The 16,059-nt window shown below is 37.8% G+C and overlaps 1 protein-coding gene across 2 annotated transcripts; it reads right to left on the bottom strand.

The window, feature by feature from the left end:
- Nucleotides 1-2,956: 2,956 nt before the first annotated feature.
- Nucleotides 2,957-6,237, bottom strand: LOC117664460 (uncharacterized). Of its 2 annotated transcripts, none has more exons than XM_087892023.1 (4): nt 6,148-6,237; nt 5,535-5,629; nt 5,254-5,415; nt 2,957-3,821 (listed from the first exon to the last, which is right to left on the bottom strand). In XM_087892023.1, exons 2-4 carry the CDS (start codon nt 5,618-5,620, stop codon nt 3,593-3,595), a joined length of 477 nt encoding a protein of 158 aa, XP_087748149.1. In that variant the 5' UTR covers nt 5,621-5,629; nt 6,148-6,237; the 3' UTR covers nt 2,957-3,592. The 2 variants fall into 2 exon arrangements, with proteins under 2 accessions (XP_087748149.1, XP_087748148.1); XM_087892022.1 differs by having other exon boundaries at nt 2,957-3,824.
- Between the last annotated feature and the right edge of the window lie 9,822 nt (nt 6,238-16,059).

Below are 16,059 nucleotides of genomic sequence, written 5' to 3' on the forward strand. Positions count from 1 at the left end.
CCTGGATTTCTTCAGCGACGTGGCGTGATGTCTAATTTTTGCATTGCTCTCGGTTAAAGCCAGTCCCTGGATTTCCAGCTTTCTGTATGCATGAAGTGGCCGATTAATCGGTTGATTTATTGCGTGCCATCAAGTCGGTTTCGATGCCTAGCAACCACATTGAATTATTTGCTTCATGACGACCTATCTCTAACCTATTTTTTGAAGTCTCGAAGATGCACTAATTTCCACTTTAACTCTTTTCTTCCATTTTCCCCAGTATTAGAGCCTTCGCTAGAAAATAAGATCTTTACCTAAAGATGTCTGAAGTAGAATAATGTACGCCTGATCATTTGTGCCTTGACTGAGAACTCTGGATTGATAGGGGTTAATGAGCCTTGGTGGCGCAGCAGACTAAACTGCTGTTAAAGTAGCACTTAAGTGCCAGCTGCCTGCAATTACTACGAGTTCAATTCTCACCAGGCTCAAGGTTGACTCAGCCTTCCATCCTTCCAAGGTAGGTAAAATGAGGACCCAGTTTGTGGGGGCAATAAACTGACTTTGCATAAAATAGAACACCGTGGGGGGGGGGCAAAAAGCCCTACTAAGCAGGTATATACAAAAGTATGAAGGCTATTGCTTAACGCATTGTAAGCCGCCCTGAGTCTCCAGAGAAGGGCGGCATATAAATCGAACCAATACATAAATAAAATAAGCCACTTGTTTATTTTCTTGGCTGCCCAAGTGTTGTCAGGAGTCTTCCCCAACATCAAAGTGTCAATACTCTTCTTATCTTGCTTCTTCAAAATCCAACTTTCATTCCCATAATGTGCCACAGAGACTATGACAGAATACCATGGATTGCATGGTTTTAATCTTTGTAGGTGTAGCTACATCAGGCCATTTGAAGAGCTTTTTCAGGCCTTCCAAGCTGCTGTATGTATCGGGAGGGGAACTACATGAAGTTGCTTCTCCCGGTTATTAGAACATTTTTCAGGATGTAATAGACATAGTTTCATGTGGGGGCTTTAAATTCATTGTCAAGAGTACATTAGTGGCAAAAATTTAAAGCTACTCTCTGTAGTTCACTTGCTTTTTTATATTTAAAGAAGTTACATGTATGGTGGGGGAAGTGAATATCCTGTAATGCCGGGACAGTTTTTCCCAGCTTGCTGTGGTTTTTCATACCCCCAGTTTAACAACTGACAAATAGTAGAGCAAGGAAGTCTGTTCATATTTCATGAATATACACAAACTCTAAGGCATTTTTCAGGCTATGCTATATTGTACCTTGCAAATGCTGAATTATATTTTGAATAATCTTTCAAATCCAAAGCATTTTGCATATAAATAGGCTTCTTTTCTTTTTGATAAGATGATGTTCCCTGGAATCCTCACATAAAGCATTTTCATAAATTAGAGATACTGAACCAGTGGGGAAACAGTGATTGTAAGTTATGCTGTCAAATTTATTGAGACATGTTCGTATATTTTAAGCACTGAATTATTCAAAGTTGTTTTCTTTCTTGTTCCATAGAACATAGAACTTCAGAATTGGAAGGGACCTTGGAGGTCTTTTAGTCTAACCCCCTGCTCAAGCAGGAGATCCTTTACCATTTCAGACAAGTACCGTAGCTGTCCAGTCTTTTCTTAAAAGCCTCCAACTTGTTCCACTAATTAATTGTTCTCACTATCAGGAAATTTCTCCTTAGTTCTAGGTTGCTTTTCTCCTTGATTAGTTTCCATCCTTCTTGTTTTGCCTTCTGGTGCTTTGGAAAATAGCAATAGCACTTAGATTTATATACCACTTCACAGTGCTTTTACAGCCCTCTGTAAGCGGTTTACAGAGTCAGCATATTGCTCCCAACAATCTGGGTCCTCATTTTATCCACCTGGGAGGATGGAAGGCTGAGTCAACCTTGAGCCTAGTGAGATTCGATCTGCCAAATTGCAGGCAGTAGTCTGCAGTACTGCATTCTAACCAGAGTGCCACTATGGCTCTAAATAAATTGATTGCTTCTTCTTTGTGGCAACCCCTCAAATATTGGAATACTTCTAACATGTTACCTATAGTCCTTCTTTTTGCTAGACACCACATACCCAATTCCTGCAACTCTTCTTCATATATTTTAGCCCCCTAACAATCATTGTTGCTCTTCTCTACATTCTTTCTAGAGTCTTCTATACAGCGAAAGCATTTTTTCCTCTTTTTTACAGTTGAATTTCTAATGCATATAATTATCATGGCAGACAAAGAACTAGGAATACTCATGACACTGTAAATTTTATTGACATTCTTCGTTATGTTGTGCATGGTACATCCACTCAGGTTGTCCCAAAGGTGTTTTTTCAAGAGGCAACTGGACTTTCTGGGTTTTTTAAAAGTCCAGTTGCCTCTTGAAAAAGCACCTTTGGGACAACCATGACCTGGATGACTGAGAATCTCCATAGACATTCCCTCGGGTTATGGTTCGTCCTAAGTCTGAGGATCTGTAATGGAATGTGTGGGTGACCTTGTGACCTTGGTGAATGAATAGGAAGTGAAGGAAAGGGCCTAGAAAATAATCAGACAAGAGAAGCAGGAGGCCCAGTAGTTTAAGAGTCAGAGAGAGACACTTAGGATGGGTCCGCTCTCATTTTTCCAACAGTTAAAAGTGGCAACAGGAAGTTCATACTTGGATGATTTTATGTAGCCTTGCAATAATTTTTAAAAAGTTTATAGGGGTCATTGTCACTTTGCAGGAATTCATTCATTCAATATTCATTTATTTCCAGTCTGGAGGTTCTGCTGCATTTCCAGCCTTAGCATGATACCCAAAGCTAAATTGCTTCCAGTAGGGGTAATCTGGTAGTGCTAATCAACCTTATGCTATAGGAGAAATGGGGTTTTTAGCTAAAGCGGAGAAGGGATAAAACAGCATCGGTTCTGAATTACTCTTTTCAGCTATACAGTATGGAGGTAGGCACAAAAACACCATTTACAACTCCAAATCGATCAGTCTGTTTACTTACAAGCTCCTCTCAAAAGAAATCCATTATGCACAGATGAAACACAGAATCCAACAAGACAGAAATGCCCCAGGGAAATTGTTTGATTTAAACCCCACCCCCACCGTCCACAGTGCTAACATGGTGTTAATATCAATTTCTCTTTTGCAGAAACAAGTCATGGCTGTTTCAGTATCTTTCTGGAGATCCCAAACCCCTTTGCTCTCTCTGTCTCTGTGGTTTATTAGAGCATATTCATGTGCATTCTGTGCCCCAATGGATAGTGGGCTCTTGATGTGATCTGGTGCAAATACAAATGTAACTCCACTCTACTAGAACAGCTCAGGCCAGAGCAGAAACAGGCAATCTCTCTGAAGACTGCATGCTGTTGAAATTTCAGGAAAACACAAGGAACCAAATCTAAACTGAGATGGAGGTAAAAAGGCAGAAGAGAGTTGCCATCCTTCATCTCAGATGATGGCCATATTCACCCAGAATGTCCACTGCTGTTTCGTAGCATGGCCTCTGAGCGCTGGGATCATCCAGCCTCTTTCTCTGATCTTTGCAGGTGTCCAGAACCTGATTCATGTGGGTGCCCATCTTTCTCTCATCCTCAAAACATCTTTTAAGTGGGACTGGATACTCCATGGCCAGCTGCCCTGCGTTTCCTACGCCCATAGCCCATGGGATCATTTGTTCCCTTGTTGTTCTTGTGGGATTCTTCTTTTTGGTTATTGCCCCCATAACGGTAAAGTAGATTGGCCAGGTTCTGGATCTGGCAAGTGCCAAGATGGCATCCACGGGCAGGAGGTGAAGCTAACAGTTGTCGGGGCACACGGTGTCCAGGAACAGAGCTGCTGGAAGAAAGAGAATAATAAGAAAATGCTGATGTCTCAAGGAGTGTGCTAGAATGAACCCAGAGCTCCCATACTATGAATGCCTTTAAAATGGAAAGAAGCAAGAACTAATTATTCATGTTCTTAAATTTGGGATTGGGTGTGATTAAGGTTTGAAATCACATTGTCATAAAGCTAGGAACAGCTTTTCTCTCAACCAAGTTATTGGCCTATGCATCTCAGATCCCATTTTGGAGGGGGAAGAAGCCTAGAAATTAGGAATCTTAGAAGACTTAGATAGTTTACTAAGTCAGGGCACTCCAAACTTCAGCCTCCATCATTTTAAACAAGCATTCCCTTTATATTTTAACATATCCATAGAGTTTCAGTTTGGGAAATATCTAATCCATCTAGTAGCTAAAGCAAGTGTTTAAGTTATTGCAACCATAAGAGCAAACCGTATCCAGATTCAAACAATCAATTCATGTAGCTTGTTATTTTCTATTGTAGGCTCATTTGGAGTTTGGGATGAGGATCTGTGTGAATGCCTCTAACAGGTGCATGAAAAGGCACTTAGTTGACGTTATTAAGAGTCCCTAATTAATTATTTACCCACGCTGTCCAATAAGTTTCACCAATAATACATTTGTCTACTGGGAAGAAATTAAAACCTAACTGACAGGAAGGGCAGATAGGAAGCCACTCTGCAGAAAGCATTTTGCTTCTTTTTTTGACACAAAATACTATTAAATATGTGGTATATAATGGTGTTTAACAATCTTTCATTAGGAGTGCTAATTGGGAAACATCTGAAGGGGCAGAAAACTTGGCTTTCCAAGTTTGCAGGGCCAAATTTGGTGATGCTATGGAAGAGATGGGGATGAATGAGGTGGGATGTAGGAATAGGATGGGAACAAGAGCAGGGAGTTTCAATGAGGCTTTATCATCTTTCCCACCCTAAACAAGTTTCCCCAAATCAGCCTAAAATAATGCTGCCCAAATCCAACCATTTTTTTCTTAGAGTGTTAGAATTGCTGTGTGAAGTCATGGAGGAGATAGGGCAGGGAAGAAATGAAAGACCTGGGGAAGTCCTCCAGAGGTCAGAGGACTCCATCAGCTTCAAATCATGTTATATGTATCAACGCTTTTAGAGAACACCAGGTTCTCTGACTCCATTTTTTAAAATGATACTCATATTAAAAAATAAGAGAGTTATCCCACAATCTCTAATAGCAGGCCAAGCTAATAAAATAGCTAGATCCACACATTGCATCAAGTTCCAAGTCTGTCTTCTTCTGTATTGGTTCCATATATTATCACAATATGTAAACCCGGATAGTTTTATAAAACAAAGTTTGTATTATTCATCAATTTGCTACAGTATGCTATGCACTATGGTCAGCTTAGTCATGGATAACCCTGCTGTGCAAACACAGTTCATTACACTTACCTTCTGAGCAAGTTCAGTTGATCTCTTTCTTGCACCAATTGTGCCCATGTGGAGGGTCTTTCCTCTAATCCCAGATCAGATTCCCGAGCGGCTCTACCATTTACTCTTCCACCAATCTTCAGGAGTTGTTCCAGAAAGGAAGCAGCAGGAGGGGGTTGCCGCCTGTAAGAAGAAGTAGGGAAACTTCTTTACAGTTTCAGTCTTATAAAGTTGATGCAGGAAAATCTTTTCTCTTGTAGATCTCTTCTTTAACCACATCCAATACTGATTTTGCTCCTTACCTGTCTGTCATTCCTGATGTCCTCCAGAGCTGACATGAAGATGTTGTCAACCAGATGAGCATCAGAAGAACTTTTCTTGAATCCATGATTCTGATCTGGAGAGAAGAAAACAACGATCAGTCATTAGGGCATCCTGGCTTAATATCAGAAGAAACAATGAAGATGCCTCTGAAAATGTAACAGTAGCCTTTCCTTCCTTTTTGACAACTATGAGCCTCCATCTTCAATTAAGGTATAATTTTCAGATGAGTTTTCACTCCAGCACAGAGGCATTTCTTCCTTTGGGGTTAGGTGACTGGATGCCTTGAAGATATTTTGGATGGCATCTCCCCCCTGGTTCCTGCCATTGACCCTACCCTTAGGAACTGATGAGAATAAATATTCAAGCTATTTAGAGGGCATCAGGTTACCCATCTTTTCTCTGTTATTCTATTAAAGGTGAAATCCTCAGCAGTTTCAATATTCATAGCTTAGTTTAGAAGAAATACTGGCACTTTTACCCCTGTAGCTACTACAAAAGCCTCTGTGGCTCACAAAACCTTTATGCAAATCCATATGCTATGCCATATAAATCTCAAGGGGAAAAAAATCCCAGAGGGATGGAGATACCCACCTGATATCTCTGGTGAGTCTAGCCCAGTTGGTTGCTTTTCCTTCTTAGAAATCAATTGGTTTTCTCTAGGAATAGCAGAGTGTTTGTGTCAAGCTGGAATGGGAGTATGGTTTATATGCCACTAACCAGGAGGTGGGGCCAATGAAAGAGACGAGAAGTTTTGCAACTGGACAGGATGAGGGCAGGTCCTTCTGCTTGTTTGCAAGGCAGGGTCTGCATCCTCTCCCTGTTCCTAGTCACGGCTGCCTCCATGCTTCCAGTCATGCACTGTACTGTCACACTGACTCATCAAGAACTCAGGCATCCTGTCTGACCCAGCAGGGGTCTCGTTCCCTTTATTCATGTCCTTGATACCTACTCCTGACTTCCCATAGACCTACCTATATTATACAATTAGTAAATACAGCTCCAGTCTCCGTGATATTCTTCTCCACATCCTGTGCCTTGAGATTTGAATGCCCTTAGATCTGACTCTCTCACACGTAAATACCACCTAGGATTGCCTGGAATAGAACTGGGAAAAGCATTCTATTCTTTATTTCACTTCTATGCCAATTGCCAGGAAGGAAAATGGGGGAATATTGATTTAGCTTAAACTGCCTGATTTTCAGTGGGCTTCTCTAATGGGATAGCTGCACGTTTCTAAACTCTATCAAGATGCCCTACATTGCACAATCATAAAGCCCTTGTTTGCTTTGGAACTTTTAAAGTACCTTTCCTTAAATTCATGAGATAATACGATGTTCAAAAATAATCTAATGGACTCACTCTTAATACAGGTAACCCTCAGCTTACGACCAAAATTGAGCCCATAATTTCTGTTGTTAAGTGAGACATTTGTTAAGTGAATTTTGCCCCATTTTACAAACTTTGTTGCCACAGTTATTAAGTGAATCACTGCAGTTCTTAAGTTAGTAACGAGATTGTTAAGCGAATCTGGCTTCCCCATTGACTTTGCTTGTCAGATGGTCACAGATGGCACATGACCGCAGGGCACTACAACCTTCATAAATATGAGTCAGTTCCCAAGCGTCTGAATTTTGATCACGTGACTATGGGGATGCTGCAATGGTTGTAAGTGTGAAAAATGGTCATAAGTCACTTTTTTCAGTACCATTGTAACTTTGAATGGTGACTAAACAAACTTGTAAGTCGAGGACTGAAAGGAACATTTGTTCCTTTTTTAACCTTCAAACCATCTAAGTAGGCATTTTAGCTACAAAACAACAATTGCCGCAATAATTCTACCATGCCCACAGCTGAGTAAATCTGATCTCTTCTTAATGTTTAGCAATCTACCCACTGCACAGAAGTAGGGGGAAAGTATATCAGACAAATGTATTGCAGTGCAATTACACTACAAAGCAGTGAGAGTTATTAAGCAGCTTGTCTCCTGGACTCATGAGTGCTCCAAAGAAGGTTGACAGCCATTTCTCTGGGCTGGTCTGATGATTCTAACCTTGAGAAAGAATTTGTACTAAAAGACTTTCTAGGTTCCTTCCCACCTTATGATTCTATCAAGTCAGAGGTCCATAGAGGGCAGAGGGAATGTCTTTGAGAGAGAGGAAAAACAGTCACTATCGAGGCAATGATCAGATAAAATGGGACCTGCATTTGGAGTAAGAACATAATATGTGTAATCACGATCCCTAGTTCACACATAAATAAAAGAAGGGAGAATAGATTTTATTATACTGTACTATAATTATTATTAAACTTTACAATAACTTTAGCACTGGCCTATATGACAAGTCTGATTTACCTGATCTGTTTTGAAAGCTGACATTTCTATCATTCTATTGCCCATCATAAGTAATGTGTTGCATAGAAGAGTTGGGAAAAGGGTCGGGAATTGATTAGTATGAGCATGGTCTTATATAGGCGTAATCTAATACTGACAGGAAGAATCTTCAGGTATCTATCATCCACAGTGCAAGGTGAGTGACTCTATTGCTGAGGAATGTTCTTCCTCTGCAAAACTAAGTTGGAAAAACAACTCTTCTTATTTAGAAGAGCTTTTCATCTATTACAGTATTCCAGCATATGACATCAACACCCCATTCTAAATAAGGTCAGAGAGTTGCACCACTACTTCCCATAGCTACAATTTACTTGCACCCACAACTTCCAGAACTGATAATTGAACAGATGGACTTTTCTGCCTTACTGCAGAAGTAGAAATATTAAGGCACCAGTGAAGCAACCTTCTTTCCTGCTAGAGAGTTCATCGGGTATGGGGAGAAAAGTCAAGGTGGCAGCCATGGCAGGATAATGAGAATTCTACCTATTTTAAATGTTCAAAACTTTGTTTACTTCTTCATAACCCCCTCCCCCCTCCCTCCCTCCCTCCTTCTTTCCCTTCCTTTCCTTCCTACTCTCACCTTTACAAAGTTTCCCTAGCTGTTCTCAGAAGTAAAACATAATTGCTGTAACCTCACTGGTAGTTTTGGTGTTTTCCCCTATGCCATTCAAATGGCATTTCCTGTCCAAGGAAACAACAAAGATAACTTGGCTCAAAATAGCAAGCTTTTGGTCACAACTTCATTGATTACTAGGCAGCTGACCCTTAACTGGAACTGTACCTTCCAAGTAACAATGCTTCTCAACCTTGGCATTTTTAAGATGTGTGGTCTTTAGCTCCCAGAATTCCCCAGCCAGCATGATGAGAAACACTGATCTATGCCATTATAATATTGTATGCCAAATTAGCCCTAAACTTTAGAGCAATATTTGAAGGGGTGAATTTTTGGGAGAGGAGACCAACGGCTCAAAAGCTACAAAAATTACTTGCTAGTTGCTTTCCCCTTCTTAAATGGTGCTGGACCATGAGTATTGTTTGTAAGAATATAACAACAGCTCTGACAGAAATGCAAAAAACCAGGATCGGTAGTTTTCACAGAAAAATGCCATCACAATGCCACAATCAAGTCAGACTTCTTCATCAAAATGATCTAATAGGTTCTGGAGAAAAGAACGTGGTTCTACATGACTGCCTGTAATATGCCTTTTTTAAAAAAAAAAACCTCTGGGGACGTGCAGTTGTGCTGGACTGTTTAGCAGCTGCTTCTGGAAGAGGAGTGACTAATTTCTATGTATGTCTGTTAAAAGAAGAGTCATAGATCATATCTTTGAAATTGGAGTAGAGAAATATCAGAAGCCATAATTATTATAAGAAGAATGAGAGGAGACCATGATGAGTAAAAATGATGGGAGCTGAGATCTATCCCATTAGGATTACCAGAGATCCAGCAAAATGAGTACTTCTCTTTTTTGTCCTCATGTCCTCAATCTTAGAAGCATGGTGATAAAATAAAATATTGTTCAATTTTTTGAATAGCTTGTATTTTTCTAAATTTTACATCATTTTCACAACAGTAGTCATTCAAAAATTTGTGCATTGTTGCCTTGTAAATTGTCTGCCTCTTTCTTTCTCTCCTTTCTTTCTCTTTGACAGACTTGATTTACGTTATTTATTTCTAGATTCCAGCAATTAGTTTCAACCCAGCTAATCATATATTTAGCTGGGTTATTCATATATTTCCATGGTGAAATTTGAAATATTTTTTACAAGCTCCCAGGATTATTTTCAAAAACGTATCTCTAGAAAAAAGTGTACAAGAAATAATATAATAATATACAATAAACATTGTGTATCTCAAAGCTCTGACATTTCTCATATAGCTGTTATATGTGTCTTGCTTAAATAAACAATAGATATGGTTTTGTATCTCACAGTAAACATTCATTTTCTTGCTAGAGAAAAATATGATCTAAATAACAAACTGGAAAGTCATAATGTAACAATTGGATAATTAGGACAAAAAGTTTTAATTTTTTTTAATATACCACTTGCAGCTACAGTAAACTCTAGCACACAATAAATTAAATTGAACTTATTTGTAAGCATGTCATACTTATTAAACCAAGTTCATACAATGTTATTAAACATCTGTTCCAACTTGGGTGAGGTGGGCAAGTGGCAGCCTTGCATCTGGCATAGGCTATAATTTTATCCATTTATAGACAATCCATACTTTTCTGGGTCATTGTTTCAGAGATATTTCCTTACCTAAACAGGGGGGGGAAATGACCAAGGGAAGAAAAAAAACAGTGGGAGCAGGAGTGACTTCTAACTTCCTGCTAGTTTTTCTACTGAGTTTTCTTGTGGGAATCTGAAAGGCAGCATCAGAAATATCCCTTCCCTTCTCTTCCCTTCCCTTCCCTTCCCTTCCCTTCCCTTCCCTTCCCTTTCCATCCCTTCCCTTCCTTTCCTTTCCCTTCCTCCCCTCCTCTCATTCCCAAAAGGCAGGTAAATGACTGTTGTTGGGTAGGGAGGGAGCAGAGGTGATATTCGACCAGTTCGGACCAGTTTGGGTGAACCGGTAGTGGCAATTTGAATTGGTTCACTGAACTGATAAAAACCACCTCTGGTTGGCTCTGCGCATGCCCACCCGCTCACCGCTTGTCCCGCCCATCCCATCCCTATATATGTTGCTTTCGCCAAGTGGCCAAGCTAATCACCTCACCAGTCGCCTCCACAGCTTGCCAGCTCTGCTCAGCTCACCAAAGGTAAACATGCCGCCCACTCGCCCTTCATCTTGGGTCAAGGGCCGGAGCCCAGGGACGTGCCATTCCCCAAGGCCCGAGCCTGCACCCACTCACCACCCACCTTGGCTGGGTCAGGGAATGCGCCATTCCCTGGCTCTGGCCTTACCCTGGAGCTGCCACCCACTCACCTTCTGCCTTGGGTATTTATTATTTTTAAAAAGTGGTGAACATAGTCAATGCTCCTTCTTTCTCCTATTTTTGCCAACAAACTAAGATGGCTGAGAGAGAATGACTGGCCCAATATTTCTTCTTAAAATTCTAAAAAGATGTCATAATAATTATAAAAATACAAGCATGGACTAAAATGTCAGCAGTGTGGAAAGTCTACAATCAGAAACTGCTGAAGAAATATATCCATAAATATCCTTAATAAAGTTATATATCAGAACATTTAAAAAAGGAAGCTAAAATAATTTTGTTTTATATCTCTTAAAGTTTGAATCAGTTAAAATATGAAGCTTCAAATCTTATTAAGATCAATATATTAAAAAATGTTTACAATTAAAAAAATTAAAATTACTAGCTTCTCTTATCAATATTTGTGTTGAACAATTTATATCAACTCCATCTTGCAAAACTGGAGAATCTAGAAAAGTTTCTAGATTCTTAGCAATGAAAAAAACTTGAGAGATAATATTGCTTCATTGTTAAATTTTCTAAAGGAAATTCATCCTATTATTTTGCTATATTTTGTACTGTTTGTGAGAATGAGAAGTGTCCCGCCAACAGTCTTACCTGCCAAAGTATGTATTAAATATATCCATGAGTAATTTTAGTTTAGTTATGAAACATTGAAAGATATTGGTTCTGTAATTTCATCTCTACTTGTCATTTGTAGGCATCTTAGTAAACAGAAAGGCTGGGACAACAGACAGTTTGGAAATATCGTTCTTTTTGTGGATACATTGTTCCTAATCACAAATATAGTTACTCAGAATAAGAAAATATGCCCTAATTACTTACTTATTTATTTATTTATTTATTTATTTATTTATTTATTTATTTATTTATTTATTATTTATTTGTCATATTTCTATGCTGGCCACTTCCACCAAAGACAGTATACTAAATAGCATATTGCCCCCTAACAATCTGGCTCCTCATTTTACCCACCTCAGAAGGATGGAAGGCTGAGTCAACCTTGAGCCAGTGAGATTTGATCTGCTGATCTGCTGAACTAGCCACTGCACTCTAACCTCTGTGCCACGTTGGCTCTTTAGACCTGTGTTTTTTCAAATTTGACACATTTAAAATGTGTGGACTTCAGCTCCCAGAAATCCTAAACCAGCAATTCTGAAAAATGCCAAGTTTGAAAGAAAACCTGCTTTAAAGTTTGCAAATGACCAACTGATCCATCTGTGTAAACTATCTTCACAATTGTATTTAATCTTATTTTTTCCTTTACAGCAGTAAATGCTACAATACTGTTTTAGCATTCTCAAACCTTTTGATTTTAGTGAAAGGAACATGTTTTTAATTTTAATATTAATGTGTTGTAACCTGAGGTTTCCAAAAACTATTGCAGATGATGGGGAAAGAAATAATATAACTCTGTTCATCTTTCATATATTATATTCAATATTATTTCCAATTGAATTTGTTTCACAAGCATCCTTATTTAATATAGCATTGTCTGAATTTAAAAATGGGTACTTTTGTATGAGTGTAATGCAAAAATGGCTGTATTTTTAAAAGTCCTTGTTATATAAATTGGATTCTTGATAGCTACGGGATATATTAAAATGTTTTCAGTAGTTTGAGCATTACAAAAGCTTTCAGTTACAATGCAGTAGTTTACATGTCTGGTTGGTGAATTCTGGGAGTGTATGTCCACATATCTTATAGTAATCAAGGTTGAGAAACACTGCATTATATTCAACACAAATGAACAATTATAGACTGCTGCTTGTTGTGCCAATAGTTATTCATCCATGATATTCAAAGGATGTACAAAGCATATATTTGCCATACAAAGAATGCTGAATTGTACCCTGTTTTCCCCCAAATAAGATATCCCCTGATAATAAGTCCAATTGGGCTTTTGAGCGCATGGCAATAAGGCCAAGCGCTTATTTCAGGGTTCAAAAAAATATAAGACAGGGTCTTATTTTGGGGGAAACACAGTACATTTATTCAAGTATTCACATATAAACTACAGAGGAATTTCTAGAAGACAATTCACCATCCTTTTGCCTGCTGAACAGTATTTTTTTCACAAATAAACCTATCTGATGTAATATTGTAATTCAAACATTACATACACATTTTTTAAAAATTAACCATCAGTAGAAATGGGGAATACATCGATTTTGAGAAAATTGGTTATTTCTTATAAATAACTCAAGTGTTACTCATATAAGTATTGCAATGACTAAATACAGATATTCAGGGGATTGTGAGTTTCACTTCTATCTGTAACAAAACCTATAAGCAGTCTAGCTTATAGGAAGCCTGTCTCTCAAGATTCAAAAACAGCTACTTAGTTTTACAATTATACAGATATATGTATCAGTGATGGACCCTGATTGTTGAATTCAATATTACAATAAGTAATAGAACAACACCAAAAAAGGATATTCTAATAATTACTGGCAACTTTAATGCAAAAACTGAAGACGAACCTACATTAAAAACAGTTTGAAAATTTGGCCACAGTGCTACAGGGCATTGACATATATGCTTTGTGTAGAAATGGAGTATGTAACAGATCATTTTGACAAGATAAAAAATAGCTCTCTACCCACACATATTCAGATGGACCACACCACAATCAAATATATTGCATTTAATTAAGCAATATGCAAAATGCATGTAGCAACTTTTGGAAAAGCTGCATGATGAATTGCAAAAGATTGCTGAGCACTTCACTATGAATCAGCAATCACAGAAATATATATTAGACTAAAAAAACCCAATCATGATGAAATGTATCTAAAAGAAGGTAAAAGAATCATATTGAAATGCAATACAAGAAGGCAAAAATGGGCAACATCATATTCACAAGAGAAGAATATCAAGAGGAAACAGGGGTGCTTGAAGAGGAAGTCAGATGGGCAGAAAAAAAAAACAAAAAATAGGAAAGCCCAAGTATTATTAAAGAAGGCTGGCATGGGAACAAACAAGAACATGACAGTCCTCTGCCAACAAATATGGGAAAAAGCAGCATGGCCAAAAAACAGGAAAAGGTCTATCTATATCCCAATCCCTAAAAAGGGAGATTTAGAGGAATGTTCTAATTATGCCCTAACAGCCCTAACACCACATTCCAGCAAGATACTGATAATAAGTCTGCAGAATAATTAGGGAGAAGTAGAAGTTGAACAAGCTTCAGAAAGAAAAAGGAAACAAAAGGCCATATAACTAACATTAAATGGATCATGGATAGAGGAATTGAATATCAAAAAGTTCTGTTTTATGGACTATGCCATTTTTAAAATAATGTTAATCATTGGAACTCCTTCAAAACAATTGTTATCCCCTATAATCTGATTTTTCGGATAAGAAAACTCTACAATAGCCGGAAACCACAGTGAGTGAGGACAGAATTTGTTAACACCCAATAATTTACCTATGGAAAAGAACTCCTCAATTTATAAACTAAATATGGGCCACAGGTTTGGAAGAATTAAAGATTGGAGTCAATCCATGGCAGGAATGTGAATAATCTAACATATCTGAATAATACGGTGCAGATACTGAATACGATCTAAGAGCAATCAATCTAAAAATGAAATAAGGAGTCCAAAGAGACAGGACTTTTCTCATAAAATTGGATGGTTAGGAATTGAGGGATTTCAATCACGTTGAAATGCAACCTATATACATACATGTCTAATTTCTTAAACAACTTTTGGATGTAATTAATTAATAGCTAAAAAGAAGAGCTCCCTTTTACTATTTCCTTTGAAATTGAAACACTCTCATTTTTTGATTACCGTATTGCAAGTGGCAGTATTGCAAATAAAACAAAAGCAGGAAGAGGAGATCACTAGAACAACCTGCAGAGAGAAGAATTACATCAGATTTATTCCAGAAAATGTTTGAGGAATTAGGCAATAAATTAGCTGAATCATTTGATACTAATCTGACAGCTTTAAAAAAAAGGATCAAAGATTTATAAAGATAAAAGAGGAGATGAAAGAAGTTAAGCTCTGTACAAGTGTCTGGAATATAAAACAGATTAATGGCACAATGAAATTCTGAAGAGTAAGACAGAAGTTATAGACAGAGTTTGAAAGAGAAGTAGATAATCTGGTGCTATTGGAATTAAGAATGAAGAAATTTTGTTTGAGAGTTAGAGCAATCCCAGAGGACAAAGTAAACACAAACTACTTTGGATGAGATAAAGGTAAGAATTAAAAACATATTGAAGAGAGGATAAGTACTTCTCAATAAGGTATATTTGTACGGGTAGTCTTCGACTTACAACCACACTTGAACCCAAAATTTTGATTGCTAAGCCAAACAATTGTTAACGGAGTTTTGCTCCATTTTATGACCTTTCTTGCTCCAGTTGTTAAGTGAACCATTGCAGTTGTTAAGTTAGTTATATAATTGTTAAGTGAATCTGGCTTCCCCATTGACTTTGCTTGTCAGAGGATCACAAAAGGTGATCACATGACCCTGGGACACTGCAACCATCATAAAAACCTGCCAATTGTCAAGTGTCCTAATTCTGATCACATGACCATGGAGATGCTGCAATGGTCATAAGTGTGAGCAATGGGCTCATATGGCACTTTTTTCAGTGCTGCAATAACTTTGAACAATCACTAAGCAAATGGTTGCAAATCAAGGACTCCCTGTACAACTAAAGTTATCTATGTTAACAGTAAGAAAAATGAAAATAGAAAATGAACTATGTAAAGCAAAAAAAAAAAAGAGTTTGCAAGCAAAACCAGAGAAAGGGGGTTGTTGGCCTATGAATTATTAAATAAAAATAAAAGAAAATGATGTTGAATTTGCAGAGAAAGATACTATATTAATGGGTAGACTGGCTATACAAAAAGCATTTCATTAATATTACTTCAACTTTATAAAGGAAGTGACATTTCTCTGAAGAAACTGGATGCATATTTTTTAAAAAAAGATAATTACAGAGAAACAGAAACACATTATGAATGATCATCTGCAGGCAAGATTGGTGTCAAATTGTAAATAAATACCATAACAACATAACATAACATAAAAAAATCACAACACAAAATAATATAACACATGAATCTAAAACAAGAAGAAATTTATAAAGCTATAAAAGATTAAACCAGGAAAGGTGCATAGTCCATATGGATTATCAGGTTCTTG

This window comes from Pantherophis guttatus, chromosome 4 (assembly GCF_059756535.1).
Source record: "Pantherophis guttatus breed Tessera chromosome 4, ASM5975653v1, whole genome shotgun sequence".
In the NCBI taxonomy this organism is placed as follows: domain Eukaryota; kingdom Metazoa; phylum Chordata; class Lepidosauria; order Squamata; family Colubridae; genus Pantherophis; species Pantherophis guttatus.

Bases quoted from the DNA above. Each gene is read 5' to 3' on its own strand.
- LOC117664460 (XM_087892022.1), bottom strand. From the start codon at position 5,620: ATGGATTCAAGAAAAGTTCTTCTGATGCTCATCTGGTTGACAACATCT. The intron at 5,416-5,534 runs GTAAGGAGCAAA...TTCTTCTTACAG, and splicing joins ACATCAGGAATGACAGACAG to GCGGCAACCCCCTCCTGCTG. The intron at 3,825-5,253 runs GTAAGTGTAATG...TCTTTCTTCCAG, and splicing joins CAACTGAACTTGCTCAGAAG to CAGCTCTGTTCCTGGACACC.